The 27,301-nt window shown below is 33.3% G+C and overlaps 2 protein-coding genes and 1 pseudogene across 4 annotated transcripts in view; 2 read left to right on the top strand and 1 right to left on the bottom strand.

The window, feature by feature from the left end:
• The window catches only part of LOC114745192 (uncharacterized), a 56,099-nt gene extending 40,320 nt beyond the window's left edge, over window positions 1-15,779 (top strand). The window contains exon 3 of the mRNA XM_028933344.1: window positions 15,501-15,779. Coding sequence (XP_028789177.1) covers window positions 15,501-15,779 — 279 coding nt within the window. The remainder of the gene's footprint in view (window positions 1-15,500) is intronic.
• A 1,009-nt stretch (window positions 15,780-16,788) lies between these two features.
• LOC114745207 (uncharacterized) lies at window positions 16,789-21,078 on the top strand. 3 transcript variants are annotated; one of them, XM_028933357.1, is made up of 10 exons: window positions 16,789-17,247; window positions 17,498-17,786; window positions 18,298-18,372; window positions 18,500-18,598; window positions 19,565-19,642; window positions 19,736-19,819; window positions 19,911-20,003; window positions 20,096-20,206; window positions 20,338-20,827; window positions 20,989-21,078. In XM_028933357.1, exons 1-10 carry the CDS (start codon window positions 16,882-16,884, stop codon window positions 21,026-21,028), a joined length of 1,725 nt encoding a protein of 574 aa, XP_028789190.1. In that variant the 5' UTR covers window positions 16,789-16,881; the 3' UTR covers window positions 21,029-21,078. The 3 variants fall into 3 exon arrangements, with proteins under 3 accessions (XP_028789190.1, XP_028789191.1, XP_028789192.1); XM_028933358.1 differs by lacking the exon at window positions 19,736-19,819; XM_028933359.1 differs by lacking the exons at window positions 19,565-19,642; window positions 19,736-19,819 and having other exon boundaries at window positions 20,989-21,077.
• Window positions 21,079-21,167: 89 nt separating this feature from the next.
• LOC114745193 (sterol 3-beta-glucosyltransferase UGT80A2-like) lies at window positions 21,168-26,902 on the bottom strand (annotated as a pseudogene).
• Window positions 26,903-27,301: the final 399 nt, after the last annotated feature.

A 27,301-nucleotide genomic window follows, 5' to 3' on the forward strand; every position in this document is an offset into this window, starting at 1 on the left:
AATGTTGCATTGTTCATCATTGAAGTACTCTATATGATAAACAGATGTGTACCTGACTAGCACAATTGCAAGAAGTATAAGATATCATATCATTACATTACAGAAAGACAAAATTTATTAGTGAAGTATTTTTCTCTGAAAAGTTTGAAAACAAGTAAAATTGCTCTTCATACCTTCTCAATATCAAAAGGGGTAGTGCATAAAAATGAAAATCCACGGGGCTAACGGTCAATGTAGAATATCTAGTCAGTTGTCATATACTTTGTAGAAGGAATAGTGCGTGAAAAACTTGGATTGGTATTTGAAGATCATGGTGACTTTTTGATTCTTTGAAGAAAGCATTTTTAGATCTTTTCCCACTTCATATAATTACATTTTTCTGTCAACCATTGAGGATATTTACACCATCGTCCTGTAACCAAGGCGAGATAGTTGCACCGGCTTTTATCCAGTTTATACTAGAATTACAGTGTAACGTAGAATATGAAAAAGTTGCTGGTAAAAAAAAAAAAAAAGAATATGAAAGAGTGACCCAATTAAGAGATTTAAATAACTTAGTAAAGTCTTGTGAGCTAAGAAAATAGTTAACATAACTAACGCAAAGAGTAAGGGACATAAATATCTTTCTGTGATTATAGTCCAAATAGATGCTAAGGAGTCTGTGTTGTGTAAACATTTGAGTCCTTCAATTATCCATTTTGTTTCATTCCTTTCCTCCATTTTCTCTAACGAACATATTAGAGGGACAACATGAGAGGAAAATTAAATTGCACAAATTTGACCCGTCATATCAAAATGTTACTGACAAAAGAAAAAACATGCCGTATATGCTGGGGGATTCACAATAATTGCATCAGCAATGCTAGAATTTATGTCAGGATCTTTACAAGCTGGAGGCAGAGAGTAAATTTTTTCTTTGATTTGATTTTATTGTTTTTAGTTTTTAATACAAAAGCTAGTTGAATTAGTTCTAAATATAAGAACTCAATCCACTTATTAAATTTATAATATTTTTTTTAAAATATTCTTATTGATTATAAATGTTTTATCGAAAGATAATTTTAATGCATATTTAGGGCCGGAGATAGTATGTCAGAAGGTCCTGGAGGGCCGGAGATAGTATGTCAGAAGGTCCTGAAGGCAAGAAGCCTTTTTTTTTTTTTTACTATATTTGCACCAAAAAGAATTTAAAAGTTAATATGTAAAATCAAAATAATAATAGTTATTAAATTCCAATATCTGATTTGAAGATATTTTAGGACCATTTCATTGGAACAAGTTTCTTTCAAGTTGCAGATTTGAAAGGAAACTAAGATAAAAAGTTTAATTATATTTTTAAAACATTAATGTTATAAACTACTTTTATAATTTCATTACAAGTCAATTTTTCCAATTCAGATCCAAACATACCCTTAATTTTTCTCGCAGTCAAGAAAAATAATAAAAGAACTGAATAAAATCAGCATCGATCTCTAAAATATCTACGAAAAGAGAAGAGAACAACCGAAACTGTGATTCAATTATAGATAATAGGTTACGAGATGTGAGCCGCACAAAACATCTATGTACAGAAAACAAACTTGATCATTATTCAACCAAGTCATTGGAATGATCATTAATTTATGACTTGCTTATTACTCCCTTCCATCTTATATATCCTTACAAATAATGTAGATTAAAAAATTGGCCGAAATTTTTTAGAAACAATAAATGTATAAAAGAAAATATAATCGTTTTTCAGACATACTCTTACTTACAAAGAGAAAGAGAGAATAAGTAGAGAATGAGACAAAAAAAAACGTAATTAATTGGGAATAAAAATAAAAAAAATATTAAATTCGTAAATAAAAATAAATCATATCTTATAAAAAAAACGAATCAATTGTAATTTATATTTACTATGAGGGCAATAAATCTGTATCTTCACTAGTTTACTCTCTCTCTATCTATATCTTTTCTAGTTAGAGAGAGAAATAAGCTAGGCCTCTATATAGAGCCTATATCCTAGCTTACTTAAAACCCAATATAAACTATTTAGTAAATAGACCAGGTTCATATTTAGGTCTATTTTCATGCATATTTAGGCAAATAAGTCAGACTTATTTTCTTAAGGCCTAACCTACAAGCTTATATGTCCGACCTATTTAATTATTTTTAATTTGCACTATTATATATAATACAATACAAATCAATTTTATAAATTATTTATAAAATTACTAATTTTGGCTTTATCCTGCGGTTCACACCATAACATTCATACATAAGATCAACCCTTTATTTATCAATCATTCACGATTACATCTCTTCTTTTTTATCACTGACAAAGGTACTGCTAGCTTACTCACTCTCCCATTACATGCGTTATTCGCTGAAGCATAAGAATTGTTGGGAGTTTATTTTAGTAAGGCCTAAATGAAATACTCTTCTGGTCCTTAATATAAGACCCAATTCTTGAGTTGGTTTTGGTCCTAAATATAAGACCCATTTCTCATATTTATCAATTTTCTCTAAATTACCCCTGTGGATACTCCCTCAACTATAATCAAGTAGAAGAGGGAGAGGGGGTATTAAGGAAAATGATTATGGTATTTGAGGAAAAATGTGTTACTTTACTTATAATTAACTAACTTACCTAACTTTCTTAATCTAATCAAATTTGTTAAATGGGTCTTATATTAAGGATCAGAGGAGTATTATAATTTTAGTAGGAAGAATTTGCCATAGTTTCGGTGCTAAAACCGAAGAAGGTAAAATCCAATTTTGCATCCACTTGCTGTGTTTGGTTGCTTTTAGGAAATATTTATCTTTAATCAAGAGATGATTAGTTTTTCTTATTCTTAGTTGCTCGGTCAACTGTTGTTATTATTCTTTTTTTTCTCCTTTACTAAGCTCTTATATTATAAGTGAGAATAGATTTTAGACTTTTAAAACATAATCTAGTCTTCTAAATAGGTTTAAAGACTTATATATGAACTTAGAAGTATAGACTTTTAAAGTTTATTTCAGGCTTTTTGAAGACTTAAAGTTCAAGTCCAAAAAAAGGCCTATATGCATATTCTAACCTAAGTCTATTTAGCTAAAACGTGAATTAGTATCGCCTATTTTCATCCCTACCTACCATACATTGATCCGTACTAATTAAATTAAATAATAAATCATTATTCAATCAGTAACACCACCATTATTAGTCTAAACTTTCAATCAGTAACACCGCTATTCTGGATAAAAGAATTGTCGGCCACTAATAAAGAGGAGGCATAAAAAACGTTGTAGTAATTTTTTATTGTTTCATTTTTCACTTTAATTCTCAGAAAGCGTTTTTCAGTTTTCTATATCAAAAATACATTCTTAATTAGTCCACACAAATAAAATTTATTAAAAATTATTTTTTAAAAGAATACTTATAGTATTACATATGTAATATGAAAATGAGATAATATTGAAAGATTTTAGTATTCTGAATATATAGATATATGTGTAAGAAATGACAACGACTTTCACATTCCCCATAGCCATAATGCGTTTTCAAAACTTTTTAAAAAGGCAGAAACATATCACAAACAAGGTCAAAAAAGAAGCCCCTATCGCATGGTCACTATTTTTTGTACAAATTTATTTCAAAAATTTAAAATCATAACAATTTTTTTCTTGAATCCTATTTTTTTCCCTCTTTTTTCCTCATGTCATCTCTTATCCGTCTTTCTTTTTCCTCGTCCTCTTCTTTAGTTGGAAACCATCAGATATTCATTACTTCCTATTTCTCAAACCTTTTATCAGCACTCCCCGTTTTTCAAATTTGTTCTTCTGTTTCCTTCAAGTTTCAGAAGAAATCAATCCAAATCAAACATTCATTTCGTAAGAAGTCTTCTGGTTCTTGTTTCTACCATATGTCTCTCTATTAATTACTTCTTGTTCTTCCCAGTTTTCAGATCAAACTTGTTTCGCTGTTTTCCACATACTGGCTACTTATAAAGGAAAAAAAAAAGTCATTCTCCTGCATTAACTTTGTTCGTCTTCTTGTCAATCGTGTGCCCATAAAAATAAAAATAAAATCCCTTCAAAGGTTTTTCCCCCGTTCCTTTTAAGTTTACATGTAAATTTGTTTTCCCCTGAAAAAAGCTGGCGTCTGGTTTGAACAAAGTCTGTTGTTTTTCATTGTGATCAATCTTGTATATATAAAAATCTCAAGGGAAAAAAAAAAGCTTTGTGTTGGAGATTTTGGAGGTGAGATAGAAGTTGTGCTGATCAATAGAATGAGCTGGTAAATTCTGCCTCTTGATAGTTTCAAGTTTTTGGATAAAATAATTAATAATAAATGCTAGGAATTGAATACTTGGTCCGTTTCTTCTCAGTCACAGAACATTCTCAGACCTCAAGCCAGGAACGACAACCACAATTCGCCCCTCATCCACTCGCTGGTAAATCGTTTGAACATTTTTTTTTTCTTTCTGTTAATTTTCTTGATTATATTATAACAAGTTTGCTGCTTTTCATTGCGATCGATCTTTACAAAAAACTCTGAAAAGGGAAGAGCATATGATATTCTCAAACTTTTTATCAGAACTCTCTGTTTTTGAAACTTGTTCTTCTGTTTCTTTCAAGTTGTAGAAGAAATCATTCCAAATCAAACATTCATTTCCTAGAAAGTCCTGACTTCTAGTTCATTCAATTCCTTGTTCTTCACAGTTTTCAGATCAAACTTGTTTTGCTGCTTTCAACTTACAAGCTTCTTTGCAAAAGAACAAAAGAGAGTCATTTTCCTTCATTAGCTTTGTCGTTTTCTTTTCAATCATCTGCACATAAAAATTCTTTAAAAAAAAAAATTCCCTTCGACGTTTTTCTTTACTTCCTATTAATTTCACAGATAATATTGTTTTTTCTTTAGGAAAAAAAAGTTGGTGTCTCGTTTGAGCAAAGCTTGTCGTTTTTCATTGATGTGAATCCTGTATAAAAATCTCAAAAGAAAAATATTTGCCTCGGAGATTTTGGAAGTGTCTGCTTCATCTGAATAGTTCAGAAGTTGGGCTGGTTAAAACTAGATAAAATAATTAATAATTAAGGCTATGAATTGGATAATGAATCTGTTTCTTTCCAAATCACAGAAGAACTTGGATCCTCAAACCTCGAGCTGGGAACAGCAACCACGATATCTCTTCTCTCATCCAGTTTGGGTAAGGGGTGTGTGTTTGTGTGTTTATATAATTTAACTTTTACTTTCTTTTTATTGTTTCTCTCAGTATTATTTTTTTAAGGCAGTGGCATCTATTTTTCTTCAGTGTTAACACTACAAAAAAATCAAATTAACAACAGAATTTAGTGACGGAATTTCTGTCTCTAATCAAAATTAGCGACGGAATTTAGTTAGTGATGGAATTTTTTCTGTCACTAAATAATACGTGATGGAATTCAAAATTCCATCGTTAATTAGAGACTGGTTACTGATAGAAATTAGTGATGAAAATTTTCTATCACTAATCCGTCACTAAATTTTTTTATTTTGTAAATATAAAATATTACATGGCAACCATTGATTACCGCCACGTGTCATGTTTGTGATTGTCACCTCATCACTGGCTGCCACCTCACATTCTCCTCTCTCTCTCTCTCATACCATCATGTCATCCCCTCATTCACATCATCACCATGTCATCAATGGTTGCCACCTGATTACCAACTCCTCTCAAGCAGTCACGTCATCCCAATGTCCATGCTATCACCACATGTCTATCATTACGAGTCATTATGTCATCACCGACTACCACCTCAACTCCTTTCTCTCAAGCAGTCACGTCATCCCAACGTCCACGCTATCACCACGTGTCCATCATTATGAGTGGCCATGTCATCGCCTTATCCACATCATCACCACATCACGAATTGGCATAATTTGTGAAGAAGTGTTGGTTCTAAGACCTCCTACACGTGTGCTGAAATCTTTACTAGTTAAGCTAAGAAGCACTTGTGAAATTTTTACACAAAAATAAATATATATATTATATATCTAATAACAAATACAAATATATATAATAAATATTATATAAATAATTTAATATATATTATATAATTTAATATATTATCATTTATTTGAATTTAATTTTTATTTTTTGTTAAAAAATTTCTAATAATTTATATTTTTATTCAAATATTTAACGAAATAAGAAGTATATTATATATTTTTATGTTTATTTTCCTTTATAATTTTTTAATTTTATTTTCATAGAATATATTATTTAAAATTTGTGATATATTATATTTTTATTTAAATAATAAGTTTAAAAAATAGTTATTATATATTTACGTTATATTTTTTGTGATGGACAGAATTGCGATGAAAATTAGTGATGAAAAAATTCTGTCACAAAATGGGAGTTAATGATTGATTTTTCCGTCACTAAATTTAAAACAGAATTAATGAGGGACTTGTGACAGAATTTAGTGACTGAATAAAATTCCATCATTAATTCGTCGCTAATTTAGTGACGAAATAAAATTTCATCACTAATCCGTCACTAATTTGGTGACAAAATTTTTCGTTACTAAATTTCATCACTAATTTTAATAATGGAATTTGTGAGAGATTAGTGACAGATTAACAACGGAATAAAATTCCATCACTAATCCCCTTTTTTTTAGTGTAAACTTCATTAGATGCCGCTTCTTATTAATAAGTCGGTGATAAGAATTAATAACAACCTCCCATTTAATTACAACTTGCAGAACACTACTAAAGTTAGCATAAGCCGACACGTTTTAGTCATAGAAAGATTCAATTCAAATTGGACACTAATTAGACATAAACTGCGAAAATAAAAATTTCCTAAAATGCCTCCATCTACAACCTCAACTTTCATTTGGGGATGCTCATTAAATGACAATTTTAAAATTTGAGTATTTAAATTTTAATATGCAAAGCAATTGCGCTCAGGTATTTGGGTTAGTTTGAACCCAAATGGGCTTCACTAAAATTTCTGCGGACCTATTTAATAGCCTGAAAAAAGTCAATTTTATGCTGGCCCTAAAGTCTTTTGGGCTTCTTTGAGGTGGCTTGTTAGATTTGACCTAAATTATTAACTTTATTTACTTATTATCTGTGCAGTAAGAACCTCACCATTTCAATTCCCCTTTCGATTTGGGTTGAGTCTGAACCGCTATTAAAATTTGTATACCAACAAATGAAGGGATTGTTTAGATCTAGTATCATTTTGGATTAATTTAGGCTTATCGAGGCAACAAATAGAGTATAACCTGTTGGGGCGTTTAAACCCTTTCAAAATTTTTGATTGATTGTGGGCCAATGTCTTGGCTCAAAAGAAGTGTGGGCTAATGACACCCTCATCTGTAGATTCAACAGGTGAAGGGTTCAGACACGCTCACTAAGACAACGGGTTTGATCCTGGATCATGTTGTGACACAAGGGAGGCATCTCTAAAACTAAGGCTTCTAGCTTGTAAAAAAATGAGTTTGTCCTAGTTTAAGCTACGGCGCTGCGTGGAGTTGGGGTCAAGAGTTAGTCCTATCTTCACATTATGGGTAAGTCCGACCCCTTTTTTAAAAAAATTTTCACCCAAAAAATCAAAGAAGTGCGGGCTAATGACACAATTTTTGTGCCAATCTTTTTTGGGCTGTATTCCCTTCCTCTAATTTTCCTCTTAGAAATTCATCTCCACTATTGAATCCAAAAAAATAGATGATTTATATTTAATATTTTAAAAAATAGATGTTTATCCTCTCTCTTGTATTTATATAATATTATAATAATAATCTGAGCCATTCATTTTTTATTTAATAGTGGAGAAGAGATTGTGGAAAGAAAAAGAGAAAGAAGAAATCTAAGGGGACTTCTGCCATCTCATTCGGACAAGACCAAAAAAAAGTTGTAAGGTGCCTTTCTTTGTAGATTTCTTTTGGGATAATCATATATAAAATTTCAAGGAAAAAATACAAAAAAAAAGAACCTCAAAATATCAATAACTCAATAATGTTCCCTGAATTTCCAAAACCTACTTAGTTGCCATGTATTTAAATAGAATTATAAATAGTTTGTGTGCTTTTATAATATTATTCTTTACTTATTAAAAAGAAAACAAAAAGTCAGCTAGGCCCCCTCGCTAAGACGTCGCCGGCCACCCTAATGGTAGGAATTTCTTTTTGGTGAAAAAAATTAGTCAATGTGGGATTTGATCCGCGACTTCTTGGATCCCAAAAAATTTTATGTTAATTGAGTCACCAAGCCATTTTCTTAAAGGTATAATGAATATGCAACTCTTTATAGTCCAAAATAATTTTTAACCAGGTCTATTCACCCAATTGAGCACGTCTAGTATATTTTTTTACAGTAACAGGATCGTTATAAGTGACTCCATTGAGTTTGCCATCATAGAACTCAACAGTTACACCTACTGTGCATTTTTTAAATTTATTAATTTAATTTAATTTAAAATTAATTAAAATAATATTGAGATATAAGTTTGAATTAATAATTATATATTTATAAAAAATCAATAGAATTAATTATAAATTATTCTAGAAAATTTTATTATTACCACTCAAATTTTATAATTACAAAATAAATAAAAATTATAATTTATAAAATAAATAAAACAAATATATGTTTAATTCAAAATTTTAAAATAATATTAAAATCAATTATTATAATAATTTATTAATTATAGAATATTATTAAATGATATTGAAATTAATAGTATTATCTCTTATATTTATAGAAGAATGTTATTAGAATTCATAGAATAAAGAATAAAAAAATTTCAGTGAGCTAATTAAAAATGATATGGAACTATAAGAACACAATAAAAAGAAAAAAAGGGAAAAAATATAACGGTACAAATACTAAATTGCCGCTAGCCAAGCCATTTTGTTCCCTCCAATCAAATCTCAACTATTCGATAGTTACCGGCAAATGGGGAGATTTTTTTTTAAATAAATTCATAGATATATTCAGAATAAGGAAGGAAAAGGATGATAAAAGCTAGATTGATTGCCATTTTTTGACGCGATGTTACTGGCTGTTGAAGATGTTGTTTTGCCGTCACCGTATTCCACCTGTCTCCACTCTCCACCCTTCCATCTCCCTCATTTTCCTATACTGCCACTCACTCATGTCTTTTTTAAAAAAAAAAAAAAATTATTTTAAGCGAGTAAGTTACATCCGTTGTTTATAGTCAATTTAGAGCTCCAAGTGATTGTGTATACGTCCTTTTTTTTTCCCCCTAGGGGATTATCTTTTGATCTGTTATGACTTCTGTTCATCCAACAAATAACTTTCTTGCCATTTTATTCAGGAAGTAACAATGGAAATTCTCGCTGCTATTGCTAGTAAAATATCTGAGCTAACTGTGATACCTATTGGAAGGCAAGTGGGATATTTATTATTTTACAAAGAAAATTTTAAGGAGCTAAAGGATAAAATTGAGGAGTTGAAGACACAGCAAATTCGCGTTGAGCATGTTGTTGAAGCAGAAAGAAGCAGTGGAAGAGAGATTGAAGCTGATGTAAAAAGATGGCAAGAAAGAGTTGATGAGACCATGGGAGAAGTAGAAAAACTTTGTGAAGATCAGACTCAAGCTAATGTACGGTGTTGGAAATGGTCTTTTCCTAACTTGAAATCAAGACATCAACTTGGTAGAAAAGCAAAGAAAATGGCATTCAACGTTGCTGAACTAAAGGAAAAGGGGAATTTTGAGGGTCGAGTTGGGTATGTTCGTACATCTAGCATGGCAAGCTTAATTTTGGCTACTCGAGGCAGTGAAAAGCTTGAGTCAAGAAATTCATTGAAGAAGGAGGTTATATTGTCTCTAATGGACCCAAAGTAAGCAAAGTTGGAATTTATGGGTGGGGCGGAGTTGGGAAGACCACTCTAGTTAAAGATATTGCCAAACATGTTAAGGATGAAAAGCTATTTGATGTGGTGGCTATGGCAACTATATCTACAACATTGGATGTTCCAAAGGTTCAAGACGAGATAGCATATCAATTACGCTTTCACTTAGACGAGAATACCACAATTGGAAGAGCTGACCGCCTGTGTAAAAGGATAAAAATGGAAAAAAATGTCCTTATTATATTGGATGATTTATGGGAGAGAATTGATTTGGACAAGTTAGGAATTCCCTCAGACCAAGATGTTAAGGGTGGCAAATCATCATTGCCTCCTCAACATTTAGATATTTCGCAAGACAATGACCAGGATGTTAAGGGTGGCAAATCATCATTGCCTCCTCAACATTTAGATATTTCGCAAGACAATGAGACTTATCAAGGTTGCAAACTATTGTTGACTTCTAGACATTTAGATATTCTCCATGAGAATGAGGTTCAAATGGATTTTGCTCTGAAAACAATAAACGATGCAGAATCATGGAGTTTGTTTGAAGACACGGTTGGTGATGCTATCAAAGATGGTGAATTGAAAGAGATAGCAACTCAAGTGGTTGAAAGATGTGTAGGTTTGCCTGTTATGATAGTCTCAATTGCAAATTCATTAAAATATAATAAGGATATTCATTATTGGAAAGCTACCTGGAAAAATTTAGAGGGAGTTGGTAATGGAGATGTGAGCAAGACTGTTTTTTCGGCTTTTGAATTCACTTACGAACGGCTTAAAGACGATGAAATGAAGAAAGTATTCTTGCTTTGTGGTGCATATGGACCATCCGTGTCAGTTAATGACTTGTTGAAATATGTAATTGGCTTGGGCGTTCTGAAACAAAATGGTAACGTTGAAGATGGAAGAAATCGACTATACAGAGTAATTCATGACTTGAGGGCATCTTGTTTGTTACTTGAGGATGATGCAAGTGAGACCGATGTAATTAAAATGCATGATCTTGTTCGCGAAGTAGCTCTGTCAATTGCTAAGAAAAAAAATGTTTTTGTGTTGAAAAGAAATGATGATAGGATGCAGGAATATTGGTCGAGCAAGGGTTTTCTTGAAACGTGTACCCAGATAGTCTTAAAACCATGTTATATTCAAGAACTTCCCCAAAAGTTAGACTGCCCCACTTTGAAATTTTTCCTCTTACATTACACTGATACTTGCACTTTGGAAATTCCAGACAAATTTTTTGAGGGAATGCGAAACCTTGAAGCATTAGATTTGAGAGGCTTGATAATGTCTTCACTGCCTAGATCTCTTGTTTTCTTGACCAAACTTAAAACATTGTGTTTAGATCAATGCACCTTGAAACATATGGCTGGAATAGGTGCCTTGATAAATCTAGAAATTCTTAGTTTCCTTGATTCATACATGGAGGAGTTTCCAAGAGAAATAGGACAATTGACTCATATAAAAATGTTGGATTTGAGCAATTCTAGAATTAACTTCATCCACCCCAACATTTTGTCCAAACTGACTAAAATAGAGGAACTTTATATGGGCAATGCCTCAATTAAGTGGGAGGAGGAAAGTTCAACTAAGGAAAACAAATGCGCTAGCCTTGCTGAGCTTGTATGTTTGACAAGTTTGACTACTTTAGAAATTCAAATTCGTGAGGCTTGGATTTTGTCAGACATGATGCTTAATAAGTTAGAGAGATATAAGGTTGTCATTGGAGATAAATGGGAATGGTCAAGCAACAAAAGGGCCTCAAGGTTGCTAAAGTTGAAGCTTCAGACTCGCATTCATTTGGAACATGGTATTAAAGCATTGATTAAACGAGTGGAAGATTTGTACTTAGATGAAGTCAATGGAATTTCGAATGTGCTTTTTGATTTGAACGGCAAAGGATTTTCGGTACTAAAGCATCTCCATATCCAAAATAATGGCCAAGTTCAACATATTATCAACACCATGGAGAGGAATAATAAGACTTATCTTGGTTTATTTCCAGAATTGCAGACACTCATACTTCACAATCTCAATAACTTAGTGAAGATATGTCATGGCCCACTTCCTGTTAATTTCTTTGGGAAGCTCACAGTCATCAAAGTTGAAAATTGTGACCAATTGGAATATCTCTACTCTATTTTAATGGTGAAAGCTCTTTCTCAACTTACCGAGATCCAAATTTCCAAATGCAATTCAATGAAAAGGATTGTGCTGATTGAAAATGTGGAAAGTGACATAACTACTGATGATAAGATTGAGTTTCATTCACTATGCTCCTTGACTCTCAGTCATCTGCCACTCATTCATGATTTCTGCTCAAATGAATACACATCTTGCATGACAACCACACCGTTATTTAATGGCACTAAGGTGTGCTTCTTCTTCTTCTTTCATTTCTTTGTTTGCAAGTTAAATCAAATGATTGCGTCATATGTGTCTATCACATTAATAATGTATGTATGGTAATTTTTAAAATGAACCTGAATATAATATCTAGAAGAAAATGTCAACAATTGATTTTTTTATATATTTTTTATTTTAATTTTGATGAAACTGAGTATAATGTTTAAATTTTGGTGCAATTTAATAAAGGTTTAAAGTATATTCAGACTGTTAAAGTATTTTCTTAGTAGAACTTAGTATTTTAAAGTATTTTCTTACTGCAATTTTTGCCTTAAATTATTTTTTAGAACCAATTTTACTCCCATATTTTAAATAATGCAATTTTAAACTCACTATTAAATCTTCAAAACGTTTGTTGAGTTACATTTATCGTCTTAAAGTATTTTCTTAGTAGCAACTGCTATTTTAAAATAATATTTTGGTATAATTTTGCCTTTAAAGTATTTCCTGAGTTAATTTTTTTGTCATTCCCTTTTTTTTTGGGTATTTTCAGTACTCAATTTTTATATTTTGATTTGTCTTTGACAGTTCCATTAATAACACTTAAATATGATTATTCAATAATATTTGCTTTTGACAAATTTGCAAGTTCATCTCTACAATTTACAAATATTTTTTGTTTATTAATCCCAGGTTAAATTTTCTAGTTTGGAGACCCTCAAGTTGAGCTCAATTAATGTGGAAAAAATTTGGGATGATGATGACCTTTCTGTAGCCAATTGTATTCACAATTTGGCTAACTTGATAGTTGAGGATTGCAGAGGCCTCAAGTACTTATTCTCATCTTCTGTGATTGGAAGTCTTTTAAAACTTAAACACCTTGAAATAAGCAAATGTGAGATGATGGAGGAGATCATTGCTCCAAACAGCATTGCGTCACAAGAGGTATTACGACTAGACTTGAAATAAATGTTAAGTCGATAACATCAAACATTTCCTCTGGTGTAGTTTTCTTCAATATCATTCATATATAATGTTGCTCATTATGGATTTGTAAATTGTGCTTTGTATCACAGGTCCGATTCTCAAAATTGGAGACCATGGTAGTTAAAGACATGGAAAGCTTGAAGAAAGTATGGCACTTTCAATTTGATAGGTTAAGGAGTTTGGAGGTGAGCAATTGTGGGAAACTTGCGAATATTTTCCAATCTGATGTGCAGGGAACGTTTGGAAGCCTTGAGACATTGAAGGTCAGCAATTGTAGTTCAGTGGAAGAGATATTTGAATTAACTGTCAAAGAAATCCATAATGAAGACGAAACAACGACACAACAAGTCTCACAATTGAAGAAACTCCATCTGTTTCACTTGCCAAAGCTGAAACAGATTTGGAGTGAAGATGCTCAAGAAAGCCTTTGTTTCCACAACCTGCAACTTGTGTGGATTGAAGACTGTCAGAACTTAGAATACCTTTTTCCATTCTCCACTGCAATGCAAGCCACTCAACTGGAAAGTATTTCCATAAAGTATGCACGGAGTTTGAAATATATTGTTTCAGGCGAAGGACCCATGGATAGTCCAGTCAAATTTGCGTTTAATCAATTGACCTCATTGGTGTTTTGGCGTTTATCTCAACTCGAGGGGTTTTTTATTGGAAATCATAGTTTACTTCATCCGTTATTAAGGGTAATAGATATTCGTCAATGTAGGAAACTGAGGCTCTTCAAGACACAAAAAGTTCAAGTTGCAAAGAAGAAGTTTTTCATAGTAAACACCAATTCTCATTGCAGCAGCCTCTTTTTGCACTTGAAGAGGTACCATAAATATCTCATTGCATGCATAATAATTTTATATATTCAAAAAAATTAATCAGGTTTTATTATGCGTGCATTCGTTACTCGCTTCTTGCCTCACTATTGCATCTGCTTAGTTATATTGCTTTGGATCCAATGCTTTTTCGTTTATGCTATATTCAGGTAATTTGCAACTTGGAGATGTTGGCCCTAAATAATGAGGATGCAAGCATGATATTACAAGGGCAATTTTCACGAAAACACTTCAACAAACTCAAATCTCTTATCTTGGCAAATTTTGAAGATGATGATGCCACTTTTCCCTATTGGCTTCTCCAAAACATAACAGCTGTCAATGATCTACTTGTTGAATGGAGTTCTTTCAGGGAGATATTCCAAGAAGAAATACCTATAGATGACAAAAGAAAATATAAAACTGGAGCACGACTTAAAGAATTGACACTCTGGCACTTGGATGATCTCCAGCACATATGCAAAGAAGGATTTCGAATAGATCCAGTCCTAGAGGTTCTTGAAGACTTACTGGTCTATGATTGTTCCAATTTGAGACACTTAGCACCTTCCTCCGTAACATTTCATCACCTGACACATTTGGAGGTGGTAAATTGCAACGGATTGCTTCACTTGATTACCTCATCAACTGCAAGAAGCCTGGTCAAATTAACCACAATGAAAATAACGAAGTGCAATTCACTTGAGCAAGTTGTGGCGGAAAAGAGGGAGGAATTTGAAGATGAAATTGCATTCAGAAGCTTGGAAATTTTAAAGCTCAAATGTCTGCCAATGATCAAGAGGTTTTGCTCCTCCAATTGCTTCTTAATCTTTCCGTTGTTAAAAGAAGTTGTCATTGAGCATTGCCCAAGAATGAACACCTTCTCAGCTGGGAGAGACACAAGCACACCAAAGCTTCGAAAGATATCATCAAAAGAAGAAGATGGAAACGTGTATTGGGAAGGCGATTTGAATAAGACAATAAACAAGATGTTTGCCGACAAGGTATGTTTTGATTTCACTAAAAAATCATTCTTTATTCCCCTGACATATGATGAGAAAATGGTATAAACAAAGTGTCAGAAAAGCCAATTGTTTATGTAAAAAGAAAAATGATTATGGAAATATCTTTAATTTTTATTGTAAATATTTATTTTCATGATTGTATGGCTTTTATTAGCCTTTATTACTCACTCATCTTATTTCTTGGTGTATCTATTTGGATATATCTTAACTTTTGGATGAATTAAAAAAAATACAAATTCCTCATGTAATCCAGAATCATATATTGGTGCCATTACTGTAAAAGCATTAACGAAATGAAGATGAGGCTGTGTTTAGCTGTGAATTAGATATTTTTATAATTTTTGTTTCTGCCAACATAATTGTCAGTTAATACTTTGTTTGAATAGTATTAATTGTACTAACTGAAAGTGACAAAATTTTATTGTTTAATTTGCTTCGGTGCCCTTATTGTGTTTTCCCTTACCTTGATAATTATTTGCACAGGTGGCATTTAGTAGCTTCAATCTTTTGGAATTTTCTGTATATCCAGAACTGAAAGAACTATGGTATGGCCAAGATGGGCCAAATATATTCTGCAATTTGAAGCATCTAGTGGTGCGAAAATGTACATTCTTGTCCAACGTGATTTTTTCATCAAATTTACTGCGATTGTTATATACATTAGAGGAACTGGAAGTATCAGAGTGTGATTCATTAGAAGTGGTATTTGATGTAAAAGCATTGGATGAGAAAGCAATAGATCAAAGGAAGTTAGTCGGTTGAAGAAATTAACACTCTCTGGGCTTCCAAATTTGAAATGCATATGGAACAGAGAAGCCGGAGAAATAATCAGCTTTGAAAATTTACAGATTGTGAAAGTTGATAAATGCCAACGCCTGACATGTTTGTTTTCGGTCTCACTATGCCAAGGCTTGAGGCGACTTGAAGAGCTTCACATTGAGTCCTGTAGTGTTGAGGAGATTGTTTCAATTGAAGAAGGATCCGAGGAACTCAAGTTTGATTTTCCTCGTTTAACAATCTTGAGCTTATTGAATCTGACACAGCTTACTAATTTCTATCCTAAAAGATATACTCTAGAGTGTCCTTCGTTGAAGGAGTTAAATGTTCGTGGATGTGAAGGATTGCAAATATTTGCATTTGACCATTTGAATTCCCAACTGCTTAGGGAGGGTGACAATGAGTCAAAAATTGAGCAAGCTTTGTTTTATATTGAAAAGGTATGCATCCTTTCTTTTTTTTTTTCCTTCTATCTGCGTTTAATTACATTTTTTTTTTCTCTAGACAAAAAGATGCATGGCTGAGGAAAACTATAATTATGTATGTGGTTTGTAAAAGTATAAAAAATTGTTTTATGTTCACTTATTAGTAGATTATATGATGAAAGAAACAAATAATATTTTCTCTTTTTCAGGTGTCTCAAAATTTGGAGGAGTTGCCATTAAATGAAAAGGACACTATGAGGATATTGAATGGAAACTATGAGAAAAATCTCTTTCAGAGCATCAAAAGGCTTCGTTTGCAATATTTTCAGGGAACTCCAATAAAGTTTCTGAATGATTTAATCCAAATATTTCCAGCTATAAACACACTACAAGTGCGTTGCAGTTCTTTTGAAACACTCTTTCATTCGGAAGAAATTAATCATTGTTGTATTGGAAGCCCCGCCCAAATTAAAATGTTGTGGCTATTTCAATTGGAGAAGCTTGAGCATATATGGAATGATGACGACTCAACATCACATCCCCTGGTTCAAAATCTTGAAAAAATGTATATAGCGCAATGTTCGAAGTTAAGAAGATTGGCACCACCTTCGACATCTTTCGCAAGTTTAACCATCTTGGAAGTAGAGGATTGCAATGACTTGATGTACTTCATGACACCTTTCATGGCTAAAAGTCTCATCCACCTCAGAAGGTTAACAATTAGCAATTGTGGAATCCTAGAGGAGGTTGTGATGACTAATGAAGGAAGATCAGAAGAAGAAATCATATTTGAAAGCTTGTCGTATTTGGGACTAACTTGTCTATCAAGTTTCAAAAGCTTTTGCTCTGGGGAACACACCTTCATATTCCCCTCTTTGGTGACATTGAAAGTGACAGGATGCCCCAAAATGCAAAATTTCTCGTCTGGAATCATTATTGCCCCATTTCTAAAATCAGTGACAGTGGAAAATGGGAAAAGACACTGGAAAGAAGACCTTAACACCACTATCCACCATTTGTTCACAGAGGTATGTATGCTAAAAAATAAATTCTGAGATGATTGACACTCCTGTAATATCGTGTATGTGTCTCAACCTCCATTTGTAAAATCTAAAGAACTAAAGTTAGACAATATTTTGCTGCAGCAAAATATGATTGACTGAAAAAATATGTAAAACTTAAACACAGTCAAATGAAAACTTAAATATGGGTAAAAATATTGAATGTAAATGTGCGTTGCCGTCAAGATATAATATCTTGTGTGCCTACCTTAATCAGGCAACTCGAGAAGGAGACGAAGGGAACTATAAGGAATCTTCCAGTGATATTACCAAAAGCAGTCAAACTCATCAAATGAGTTCCAGTACTACCACAGCATCAAGCTCTGGGGAGCAAGTAGGACAATGGAAGCCTAATCAAATTGCAGACACTGGGAAGCAAGAAACACACAAACTTCCAAGTCAATCTTATGACAAAGAGCTGAATGAGCAAGCCTCGTCAGGTACTGAGAGGCCTTTGGCTCCGGTTACTCAAATTGCCTCCAGCCCTTCTACAAATCAAGAAAAAGGTATTGAGATTGCCTTGCACTCTGCTATTTGCCATAAATAATCACATGTTTCTTTGACTTTGGCCTTAATTTCTTTTACAGGTTTGAGTGTATTAGGTATTTATCACTATCACTATCCTTTGGTATATTTAATGACTGATTTCTTGTGTTCAGTAGAGTGCTTAGTGACACTTTGTTATCATATTAATTGGCTTGACTAATTTTTTTTTTTTGGTGAGGTACTGCGCATTCTGATTTTTATAATCCGAAATCATCTAAAAATAATTGACAGCACTAGAAAACTTCTGAAGATGCCAAATCGTTTAGTTAAATGACCACCTTTAGTATTAGCCACAGAGAACATACATAAATAATTTCTTTCACGTGTAAGAAAGAAGGAATTTATTAATTATTTTATCTACAAACCTCAGTCTGAGAGGAGCTTTGTTTAGGTTCCTTGAAACAAAGCTCTACGTTTTTTTTAATTAATTATTGATTCTAATATGCTATTACGGGAATTGAAAACTAATAGAAGAATCACAAGACTCAGAGACTCAATCTAGCAAGAATCTATTCAAGCAAGCTACAACTGTCAACAATAAAGAAAGTAATATTTTTCTTTCTTCCTCTTCTTTTGGTTTTATTTTTCTTCGCAATGTTTAGATGTAAGATATTTTTTATTTTGTTAAAATGTTATATCATTCTATTTACTCTCAATTTTTTAAAACTAACAGGTTTAACTAAGGGGACTGAAGAGATGGGTGAGAAAATTGAAAGGCCATTGGTTGAAGCTGCTAAAAGTGCTCTTAGCCCCACAGGAGTTTGTGATGCAGGTACTAATATTATTTTAACATGTGACAGATTATCTAAATTGCTTTTTATAGGGTAATGCATGTCCATTATAGTACTTGGCTTATTTATTTTTTCTGACTTTCTTTTATGCGAATTGAAATATATTAGAGGAATTACAAGGCTCACAAATTTGTCCACGTTAAAATTTGATCATCCGGACCACAATACCTATATTGTAACTGAAATATCGTCACTCTGCTTCGTTACATTCCATGACCTTCTTTCTTCTGTAGAAAGTTCAACCACACATTTTGATTGTACTGATCATATAGGCATAGTTCATTTGAAGAAATTATCCTTACTTGCTATCATGGGAAATAAAATCAACTACAGAAGAATCACTAACTTAAAAGTTCCCATTTCTGAGAATTTTCTTAATCAGATCTCCACCACCATTGTTATCGCTCTCGTTAGAGGGAAGGAAATTATTTTTATTTTGTTAAAACCTCATGTCAAATAATTTGCATTATAGAATTAGTATTTTTTATTTATTCACTTCGTATTAAGACTTAACAGATATACATGCAATGTCACTGAAAGACCATTGATTATAACTATTAAAGGAACCAGTTTCTACTGCATTTCAGGATCCATGGGTTGACCTTGTTGTAGTACTCATTTTCATAATTAATGTTTCTAACTTCTTATCATGTGAGAAATCGTTTGAAAACATCATGTGACTTGGAAATTTGGCTTCCTATAAGTTCGTTCACCCAAGCCTCATGTATGTCCTTGCATTTTTTTTTTCTTTGTATTCTGTATTCTTTTGCCTCATTAACTACCATAACCTTATATCGTGCCAACTCAAATATACCAGAGAAAAAAGCTTCAAATGACTTCTTGTCTTTTAAATTTTAGAAGCTTTTTTTTTCCCCCTTTACAATACCTTGCGTTATTTTGTTAGCTGAGTATTTTTTAAACTTATTTGTTTGGCTTTTTGACTCCAGATGTGAATGAGACTACTGAGAAACCCTTAATTCAAGCTGCGCAGGAAGCGCAGAGATCAGTTGTAGTACAGGACATAGGTCCTAATCCTGTTTTGATGGATCTTGATCTAATACTCTTGCTTAATTAATTCATGATTTTGATTTTCTGTCATGTTAACTGAAATTTGCTAGAAGAATCACACGAGTCAAAAACTAGTTCCAGAAAAAATTTGTTCAACCAACCCAAAACTTTTGTGACCAGTGACAAAAAAGAAAGTAACGGATTTATTTCTCTTCAGAAAGAAGTAATTTATTTTTATTTTGAAAAAAACTCTTTTCTCATAAATTTTTTTTTATTGTTTTTTAGCTGTTGGAACTCAAGAGATTGATGACACCACGGATAAATCCTTGATTCAAACTGGCCAAGATGCGGAGAAACTTGCCACAACACAAAATACAGGTTCTTATCCTGTTTTGTATCTTTTTCTTTTTTGGGTATTATTCTTTGGATGAACTAACAAGTCTGTTATCATGTTAATAAAAATGTACCAGAAGAATTACATGATTCATGTATTGAGACTCAAAAGATATGCGATACTATTCAGAAGTCTTCAATTCCAGCTGCTCAAAATGTTCCAAGCTCAACCATGATTCATGAAGCAGGTATTGATTTGCAAGCTCCGATCAATTTGAAATGAATTGATAGGGAAAGAACTGCAATTTTCGCAGAACTTTTTCATTTTCTCAAAACTTGCCTCAAACTTTTTTTTTTCCCTCCTTGCTTGTTGATTCAGCTCTTGATCCATCACCTTCACAAGCTTCAGAACCTATGATTTCATCAATAGAGAAATCGAACATTTATAGAAGCGACAAGGGAATGATTGACATTCCTGAGAAAAGCATGCCATATTTGGAGGCTGGGGTGAGGCGACATCCTCAGGTGCTTGGTTGGCTCAACACAAAGCGACGCAGAGTGTTTGCTTCCTCTTTCTTTTCCTTATTTGCTGAGGTGACTCATATCTTGAGGACCACTCGAAGAGTTGACTTGACCGAAGATGATCGAAACTACATCAGAGAATGTTGCACAGCGTTGCAAGGGGTTGGCTTTGATGATTCCTGGATCAGTTACGTGCATGGCTGCATTGAGGAATGTGAAGATGGAGAAGACCTCAAGAGGAAGGTTAAGGAGGCTGAAGATCATGCTTCAAATTTGAAAGCTCAGCTTGAGTCCATCAACAAGGAGTTATCTTCGGTGGAGGAATCCTTAGTGTTGTTGCGTAACAGGTCCAGTAGGCTGCATGATTTCATTGAGTCCTGAAGTTTGTGGATTCTCTTGGACATTTACTTGCTTTGACTTTTTCAGTATATATTTACTTATGTATATTCATTTATAGTTTGTCTAATGTACATTATAAGTAATGCGTCATGTTGGATCCAATGAACAGGATCGTTCTGCATGTTACTTGCAATATTGAAGGAACGTGATCATAAAGACGTTGTTCATGGTAGCATCAGTGACGTTGTTCTCTCTTGTGTTTTTGTTTCTGAGTTTCCCTGTTCAATGTAAACAAAACAGGATTTGTTTGTCTTCTGCTAGCGTCTTTTGGAGCAGAATGGATTCGTGTTTCATCAATACATTGATAAATGTGTTATCTACCATCTTAATGTTCATCATATCATATGTTTATCAGAATAAAAACTGATATTTGAAAGCAGAAGAATGCGTAAAGCACATTTCACAAACTCAGAAACTATATACTGTAATTCAAATTATAGATTACGAGGTGGGAACTGCACAACTTGCTTGATCAAAACCAGGAACAACCAAAACATCTACGTATAGAGAACAAACTTGATGGCTTGGGTTCGGGATCAGACTCTGGTTTCTTCCGAGGAAGATGCTTAAATAATGCTTTCACCGCTCCTTCCACGCCATCCTCGTTTTCTATGGCCTTTGCTAGTTCAAGTGCACGATCCTTTACCTGGAATCACATCATATTGCACATATAAACATGATGGTGATAGAATTTCTGCTGCACTGCTAATCATAAACTTCCTTAGAGTTTCAAATAACTGAAATGCTCTGCACGACATCTCAACCATGGGCGATAGGCAAGTCCTATCATCGTAGCTGAAAACGAGTTCTTCTCAACTAGCAAGCAAAAGCAGAGACAAGTATATCTCTCATAAATTGCTTTTTTGCATCACAATCCACGTTTTAGTATCATGCGTCAATAATTAGCAGACCATGCGTGGAGTGGTTAAGGTCCGTCTTCACTTCTGACATATATATATATATATATATATATGATTCTTTTTGCTGGCTTTCATATTATCAAACTTAAAAGTGACAGAAGGTTATATTACCTTGGAATCTAGCATAAAATTTATTGCGTCAAACCGACTTAGGTAGAGAAAACTCATCAACTAGGATGGGTTCTGGACCAACTCCTTTGGCATGTACTCGCTCTCCCCAAAATGGTTGATCAACAAAGAATGGACTATGGTTGTCGGGCACTACCAGGAAACATAAAAATCATTTTAAAAAAACATAATAATAATAATAATAATAATAATAATAATAAATAATTTCTTTAAAAGAAAAAGATAGAATCAGAATATATGAAACTTGGTTATGTTGATGGATCGCAAATCTAAAATCGTCAAGTTGTTGGTAGAATAGAAGATCATATTTTTTTTGTGTTGGATTCGGATAATTTTATTAGGCCATTGTTTTAAGTTAGGAATAGGCTTCATTTTAAGTTGCTCCTAGAAGATGTGCATATGACGGGAGATTTTTAAGGCACAATAGGTGGGGGGTTTCTGCCCCAATTTCTTAAACGTTGGCCGTAACAACTCAAGATAGGTAGTAGTATTATATTTCAATTATTTGTATTTGATCTATTGTGCACAGAGAGAGGGTCTACAAATTACTTACTGCAGCCTTTAGCCCAGCAGCCGTAGTTCCTGCACCTCCATGATGCACCTGCAAGAAACGGGGAAAAGAATAATAATTTGCAAATACAACAAAAAGTAAACAAAAAGAGAGAGATTTTACCAAAAAAGAAACAGAGAGGTCTGTAAGTACATCATTAAGAATGAAAAATCAAAATTTCCTATAGAAAATTCTGCGGATAGGAATGAGACTTATCATGTAGCTAACAAAAACAAAACCTTATTCCATTTGCTAACTAAACCTGTTCGATGACCACTTTTGTTTGTTTATTTATTTATTATCTGAGTTCAATAGCCTTTTCTTTTTATGCTAGGATGCAATAAAGACGTTAAAAATAAAACCTTATTCCATTTGCTAACTAAACCTGTTCGATGACCACTTTTGTTTATTTATTTATTTATTATCTGAGTTTAATAGCCTTTTCTTTTTTTTGCTAGGATGCAATACAGACGTTAAAAAAATTTACTAGCAGTGAAGTAATTGAAGTCAAATCTTTTTGAGCATCGTCAGATCAGCATCAACACACACCAGACAAAGTAAACTTGGATGCACTTATTATTATTAGGCTTATGTATGACCATATGAAGTGAATTTCTCTTACAGCCATATAGATTTAGCCGGGCCGTTGTGTCTCACATTCATGAGATGAACTACAATTCAGCCTAAAATTTGGACTCAGCTTAGTTTATGGTTGGGCTTTGGTCCAGGATCCAATCATAGTTTAGAGTCTCTGTTCACTTCATTGACCCTGACTTGGAATCTTGGACACCTCAGGGTATGTTTGGATTCGAGTTTGCAAAACGTGTTTAAATTAAATGCGAAGCAGACAAAGCAAGATCATGGCTGATTTGGTTCAAACATGGGTTTAGGATTTGCTTTGCCTCAAACATGAGTCTAGGAAAATAAATGAGAGGTTATGAGTGCTTTTTTTTTTTTTTTGTAAGTGGGTTTGGGTCTTGCAAACAGAATACCAAATATAGCCTAAACCACCTAAGATAACTACCATCATGCAATAACTACCTATGATGGAGATTAATAGCATGTCAAGCAATTTAGCTGGCTAACACTAAAACTCCTCTACATCTACCGTGACACAAATTTCTGAGAATTATGAGATTTATGTTAGTGATTTCCTGATGTCAAAGTATCTTTGAAATTGTGCCAAACCATGATTGATAGAAACGGAGGATCTCACCACGGCCTTGCAGCGCAAGAATGAATAGCCAGTCATGAGGGCAATTATCCATTAAGCATATAGGGTCTTTTGGCTCTGCCACTGAGAAGAAGCATAAATAGTTTAAAACCAAAAACAATTACTACAGAAGAAGAAAGTAAGATTTTATCTTACAATTTCCAAGACCTCCCCATCCTTTATTAATGACGCCCCTCTGTCCAGTTTTTTCTAATGCCCCTACAATTATTTGAGTCATTTTTTCTGGTTCTTGAACTGGTTGTAATAAGTGTATGAGAAAAACATGAAGTAAATAAGATCAAAAGAGCAAAGATAAAATAAAAATCAGTTCATGAAATCCTAATTCCTTTCTTTATTATTTAGCAGTATATGAAGCCTCGAGTATAACAGACAGACAATCATTAAAAAAAGGACAAAACTTCAAATAGGGGAAGTACCAAATTGTACTATGGATGCAATAGTACTAACATCCTCATAATTCGTATATTATCCTTTATATTACATAAGTTCATCATCAAGGAGCTAAAAGACTTAGTAACCAGGGGGCAATTAACTAATAATGGCTCTTTTAAGTATATGGTAATTAAGTATAATTCCTGAACCTTAGTTTCAAAATTTTAGGATGTTTTATCTCATTCAGCATTGAAAAATAGATAAAAACAATCAATAGGACCATTTGATTCTCATCTGAAATGATATTTTCAATAGTCTTTTACGTGTTTATAACAAGCGGGAAAAAAAAAAGAACCCTTTGCAGAGTAGACCCTCTGTAAATTATGATAGAGGCAAGTTATATAACGATTAACTGACGTAGCAGATTGGCACGTCTTGGAAACCATTTCCTGCCCATTGTATATGAGAACCAAATTGAAATGCATGAATCTTTTTTGAAGAAGACAACATAAAGTTCAAATGTGTTTTAGCAAACAGGAATGATATGGCCAAAATGCATAATGGAAATAAGAAGACTTACCAGGCTACCAAATCCAATGTAAATAGGCTTGTCACCCTCCTCAAGCCACTTCACGAGTGACTCTGGGGGTTCATAGTTTGATGCAAGATCAAGCAAGCAAAACCCAACAACATCAATTTTTGGACCCCAGTCTGCAAACCAAGAAATAACAGAGATTAGGTGCTCCTGTCATGGGTCTGGCAGCAGAAGATAATACAGGTTATGTTTCAAGCACTTGACACACCTTCTACATGGAGTTAATGGTTCAAATAGGATGAGAAAAAGAAACAATATAACCAGTGGAAGAGGTTAACTTACTTTGAGGGAGAAAAATTAAGGGGAAATTTTTTTTTTTTTTTTGGGTTGTTGTTTGGGGGTTTTTTCCCCTGGGGGGGAGTGGAGTGAAGAATTTATTCACTGAATGAAAAAGGAAGGAAGAGGAAGCGAAATGCCCAAGATTAATTGAGGCTTTTCTCAACAGCAAAGCACACTGTCTTTGACGAAACATTTTCCTTAATTGAAAGAAATAATTTCATCAAGCACCCCTTTCATTTGGCACCAAAGGACAACAACATAAAGTAAAGATATATAAAGACCAGAATCAAGAGCAACGAACTGTTATGACATGAAACACTATTTAGATGTGCAGCGTATGAATATGACTATAAATATAAATGTCATGATTGAGATCTAAAACAAACCTTTCGGTTTAGGAGGGCTCCATATCTATGCATGTGGCACATCATTACCAGAGCCTTGTGAACTACTTTAGTACGTGACTGGCCGGAGCTTCAACTTTTTCTTCCTAAGATCATTGATCATGTCTCGTACTCCCAGCCAAATCAATGAGTCAACAATTTGATATGAAAGCTGAAATTGTTATACATGACTGATCTCCAATTAAAATACGTGGACAAAGAAAAGTGAAGGAATCATGAGAACTGATACAAATTTAAGAAACTCACCCTATGTCCAGCCGGTTGCTTTACACAGCACAAACGATGTGGAAATTCACTGGTAGGCCTGAAGGAAGAAGACAGTACACACAATGCAGATTTAAATTTACCGCAAAACAATACTAATAAACAATTATCGAAAAACATGAAATAAAATTTTTCAGACTAGAAAATGCTGAAGAAGTAAGATTACATTACCAATAAGACTTACGTCCATGGCATTGTAAAAAAAATATGTATCGGTATTTTCAGTGCCTCTGCCTCATGGGTATGACCTAAAATTGAATGTTGCAATGTCCATCAGCAAAGTATGATGAACAGGTGTGAAAGCGTGCCTGACTAAGAAAAAGATAGGATTTATTTAAAATTGGATGAAGTATAGCATATCGTATGATTACATTACAGAAAGACAAAATTTATTAGTGAAGTATTTTTCTCTGACGTTTGAAAACAAGTAGAATTGCCCTACAGATCATCCCAACATCAAAAGGGGAATAGTGTGTGAAAACTTCGATTGCTATTTGAAGATCATGATGACTATTGATTTTTTGAAGAAATCATTTCTAGATCTTTTTTCCAGTTCATAACTACATTCTTCTGTCAGCCATTCAGGATATTTGCACCATGATTTTGTAATCCGGACAAGGGAGTTACACCAGCTAGTATCCAGTTTCAACTAGAATCACTAATGTAACCTAGAACGAGCCAAAGCAGAGGCAAACTGGCCAATTTAACCAGAAATCAGTCAACAAACACTGATTTCTGGTTGCACAATTTCCTCTTTGTATGAAATGGAGTCACCAAGTTTGGAGGTTATAAAAAATATGAAAGAGTTACCTAATTGAGAGACATGAATGACATGGTAAAGTCTTGTGGAATTAGAAAAAAGTTAACATAATGCACCCAAAAGGTAAGGTGCATGCGTGTCTTTCTGTGATTATAGTCGAAATACAGGTTGAAGAGTCAGAGTTATGTCATCAGAGTCCTTCAATGATCTATTTTGTTTGTTTCATTCCTTTTTCTCATTACTTTTGCATGCCCGCGGCATTTCCTAAACAAGATTTCATGATTTAGCTATAATCCCATCTAATTATTACTTTGAAGTTATCTGATTTAATAATTAGAAAAAATGATATTAATTTAGTGAACATTGCAAAAACTAAATTTCTCTAACGAACAAATTAGGGGGACAACGTGAAAGGAAAATTAAAATGCACAAATATAACCAATCATATCAAAATGCTACTGACAAAAAAAAAACTATACCATATGCTGGGGGATTGGCGATGATAGTATCAGCTTTGAAAAGAATATGTAGTCAATGTAGAATATGTAGTCAGTTTTCATATACTTTATGGAAAGAATGGTGTGTGAAAAACTTGGACTGGTGTTTGAAGATTATGGTGACTTTTGATTCTTTGAAGAAAGCATTTTTTAGATATTTTCCCAGTTCATGATTACATTCTTCAGCCATTCGGGATATTTACACCATGGTCCTGTAACCCAGGCGAGATAGCTGCACCAGCTTGTATCCAGTTTCAACTAGAATTACAGTCAAACATAGAATATGAAGGAGTTACCCAATTAAGAGATTTAAATAACTCAGTAAAGTCTTGTAAGTTAAGAAAATGGTTAACATAACCAACGCAAAAAGTAATTGGCATAAATATCTCTCTGTTTATAGTCCAAATATATGCTGAGG

The sequence above is a fragment of the Neltuma alba genome, unplaced genomic scaffold (assembly GCF_004799145.2).
Source record: "Neltuma alba isolate B1F8T4 unplaced genomic scaffold, ASM479914v2 tig00004558_pilon, whole genome shotgun sequence".
NCBI lineage: Eukaryota > Viridiplantae > Streptophyta > Magnoliopsida > Fabales > Fabaceae > Neltuma > Neltuma alba.

Bases quoted from the DNA above. Each gene is read 5' to 3' on its own strand.
- LOC114745207 (XM_028933357.1), top strand. From the start codon at position 16,882: ATGTACTTCATGACACCTTTCATGGCTAAAAGTCTCATCCACCTCAGA. The intron at 20,004-20,095 runs GTTCTTATCCTG...AAAATGTACCAG, and splicing joins TGCCACAACACAAAATACAG to AAGAATTACATGATTCATGT. The intron at 20,828-20,988 runs GTCCAGTAGGCT...TCCAATGAACAG, and splicing joins TTAGTGTTGTTGCGTAACAG to GATCGTTCTGCATGTTACTT.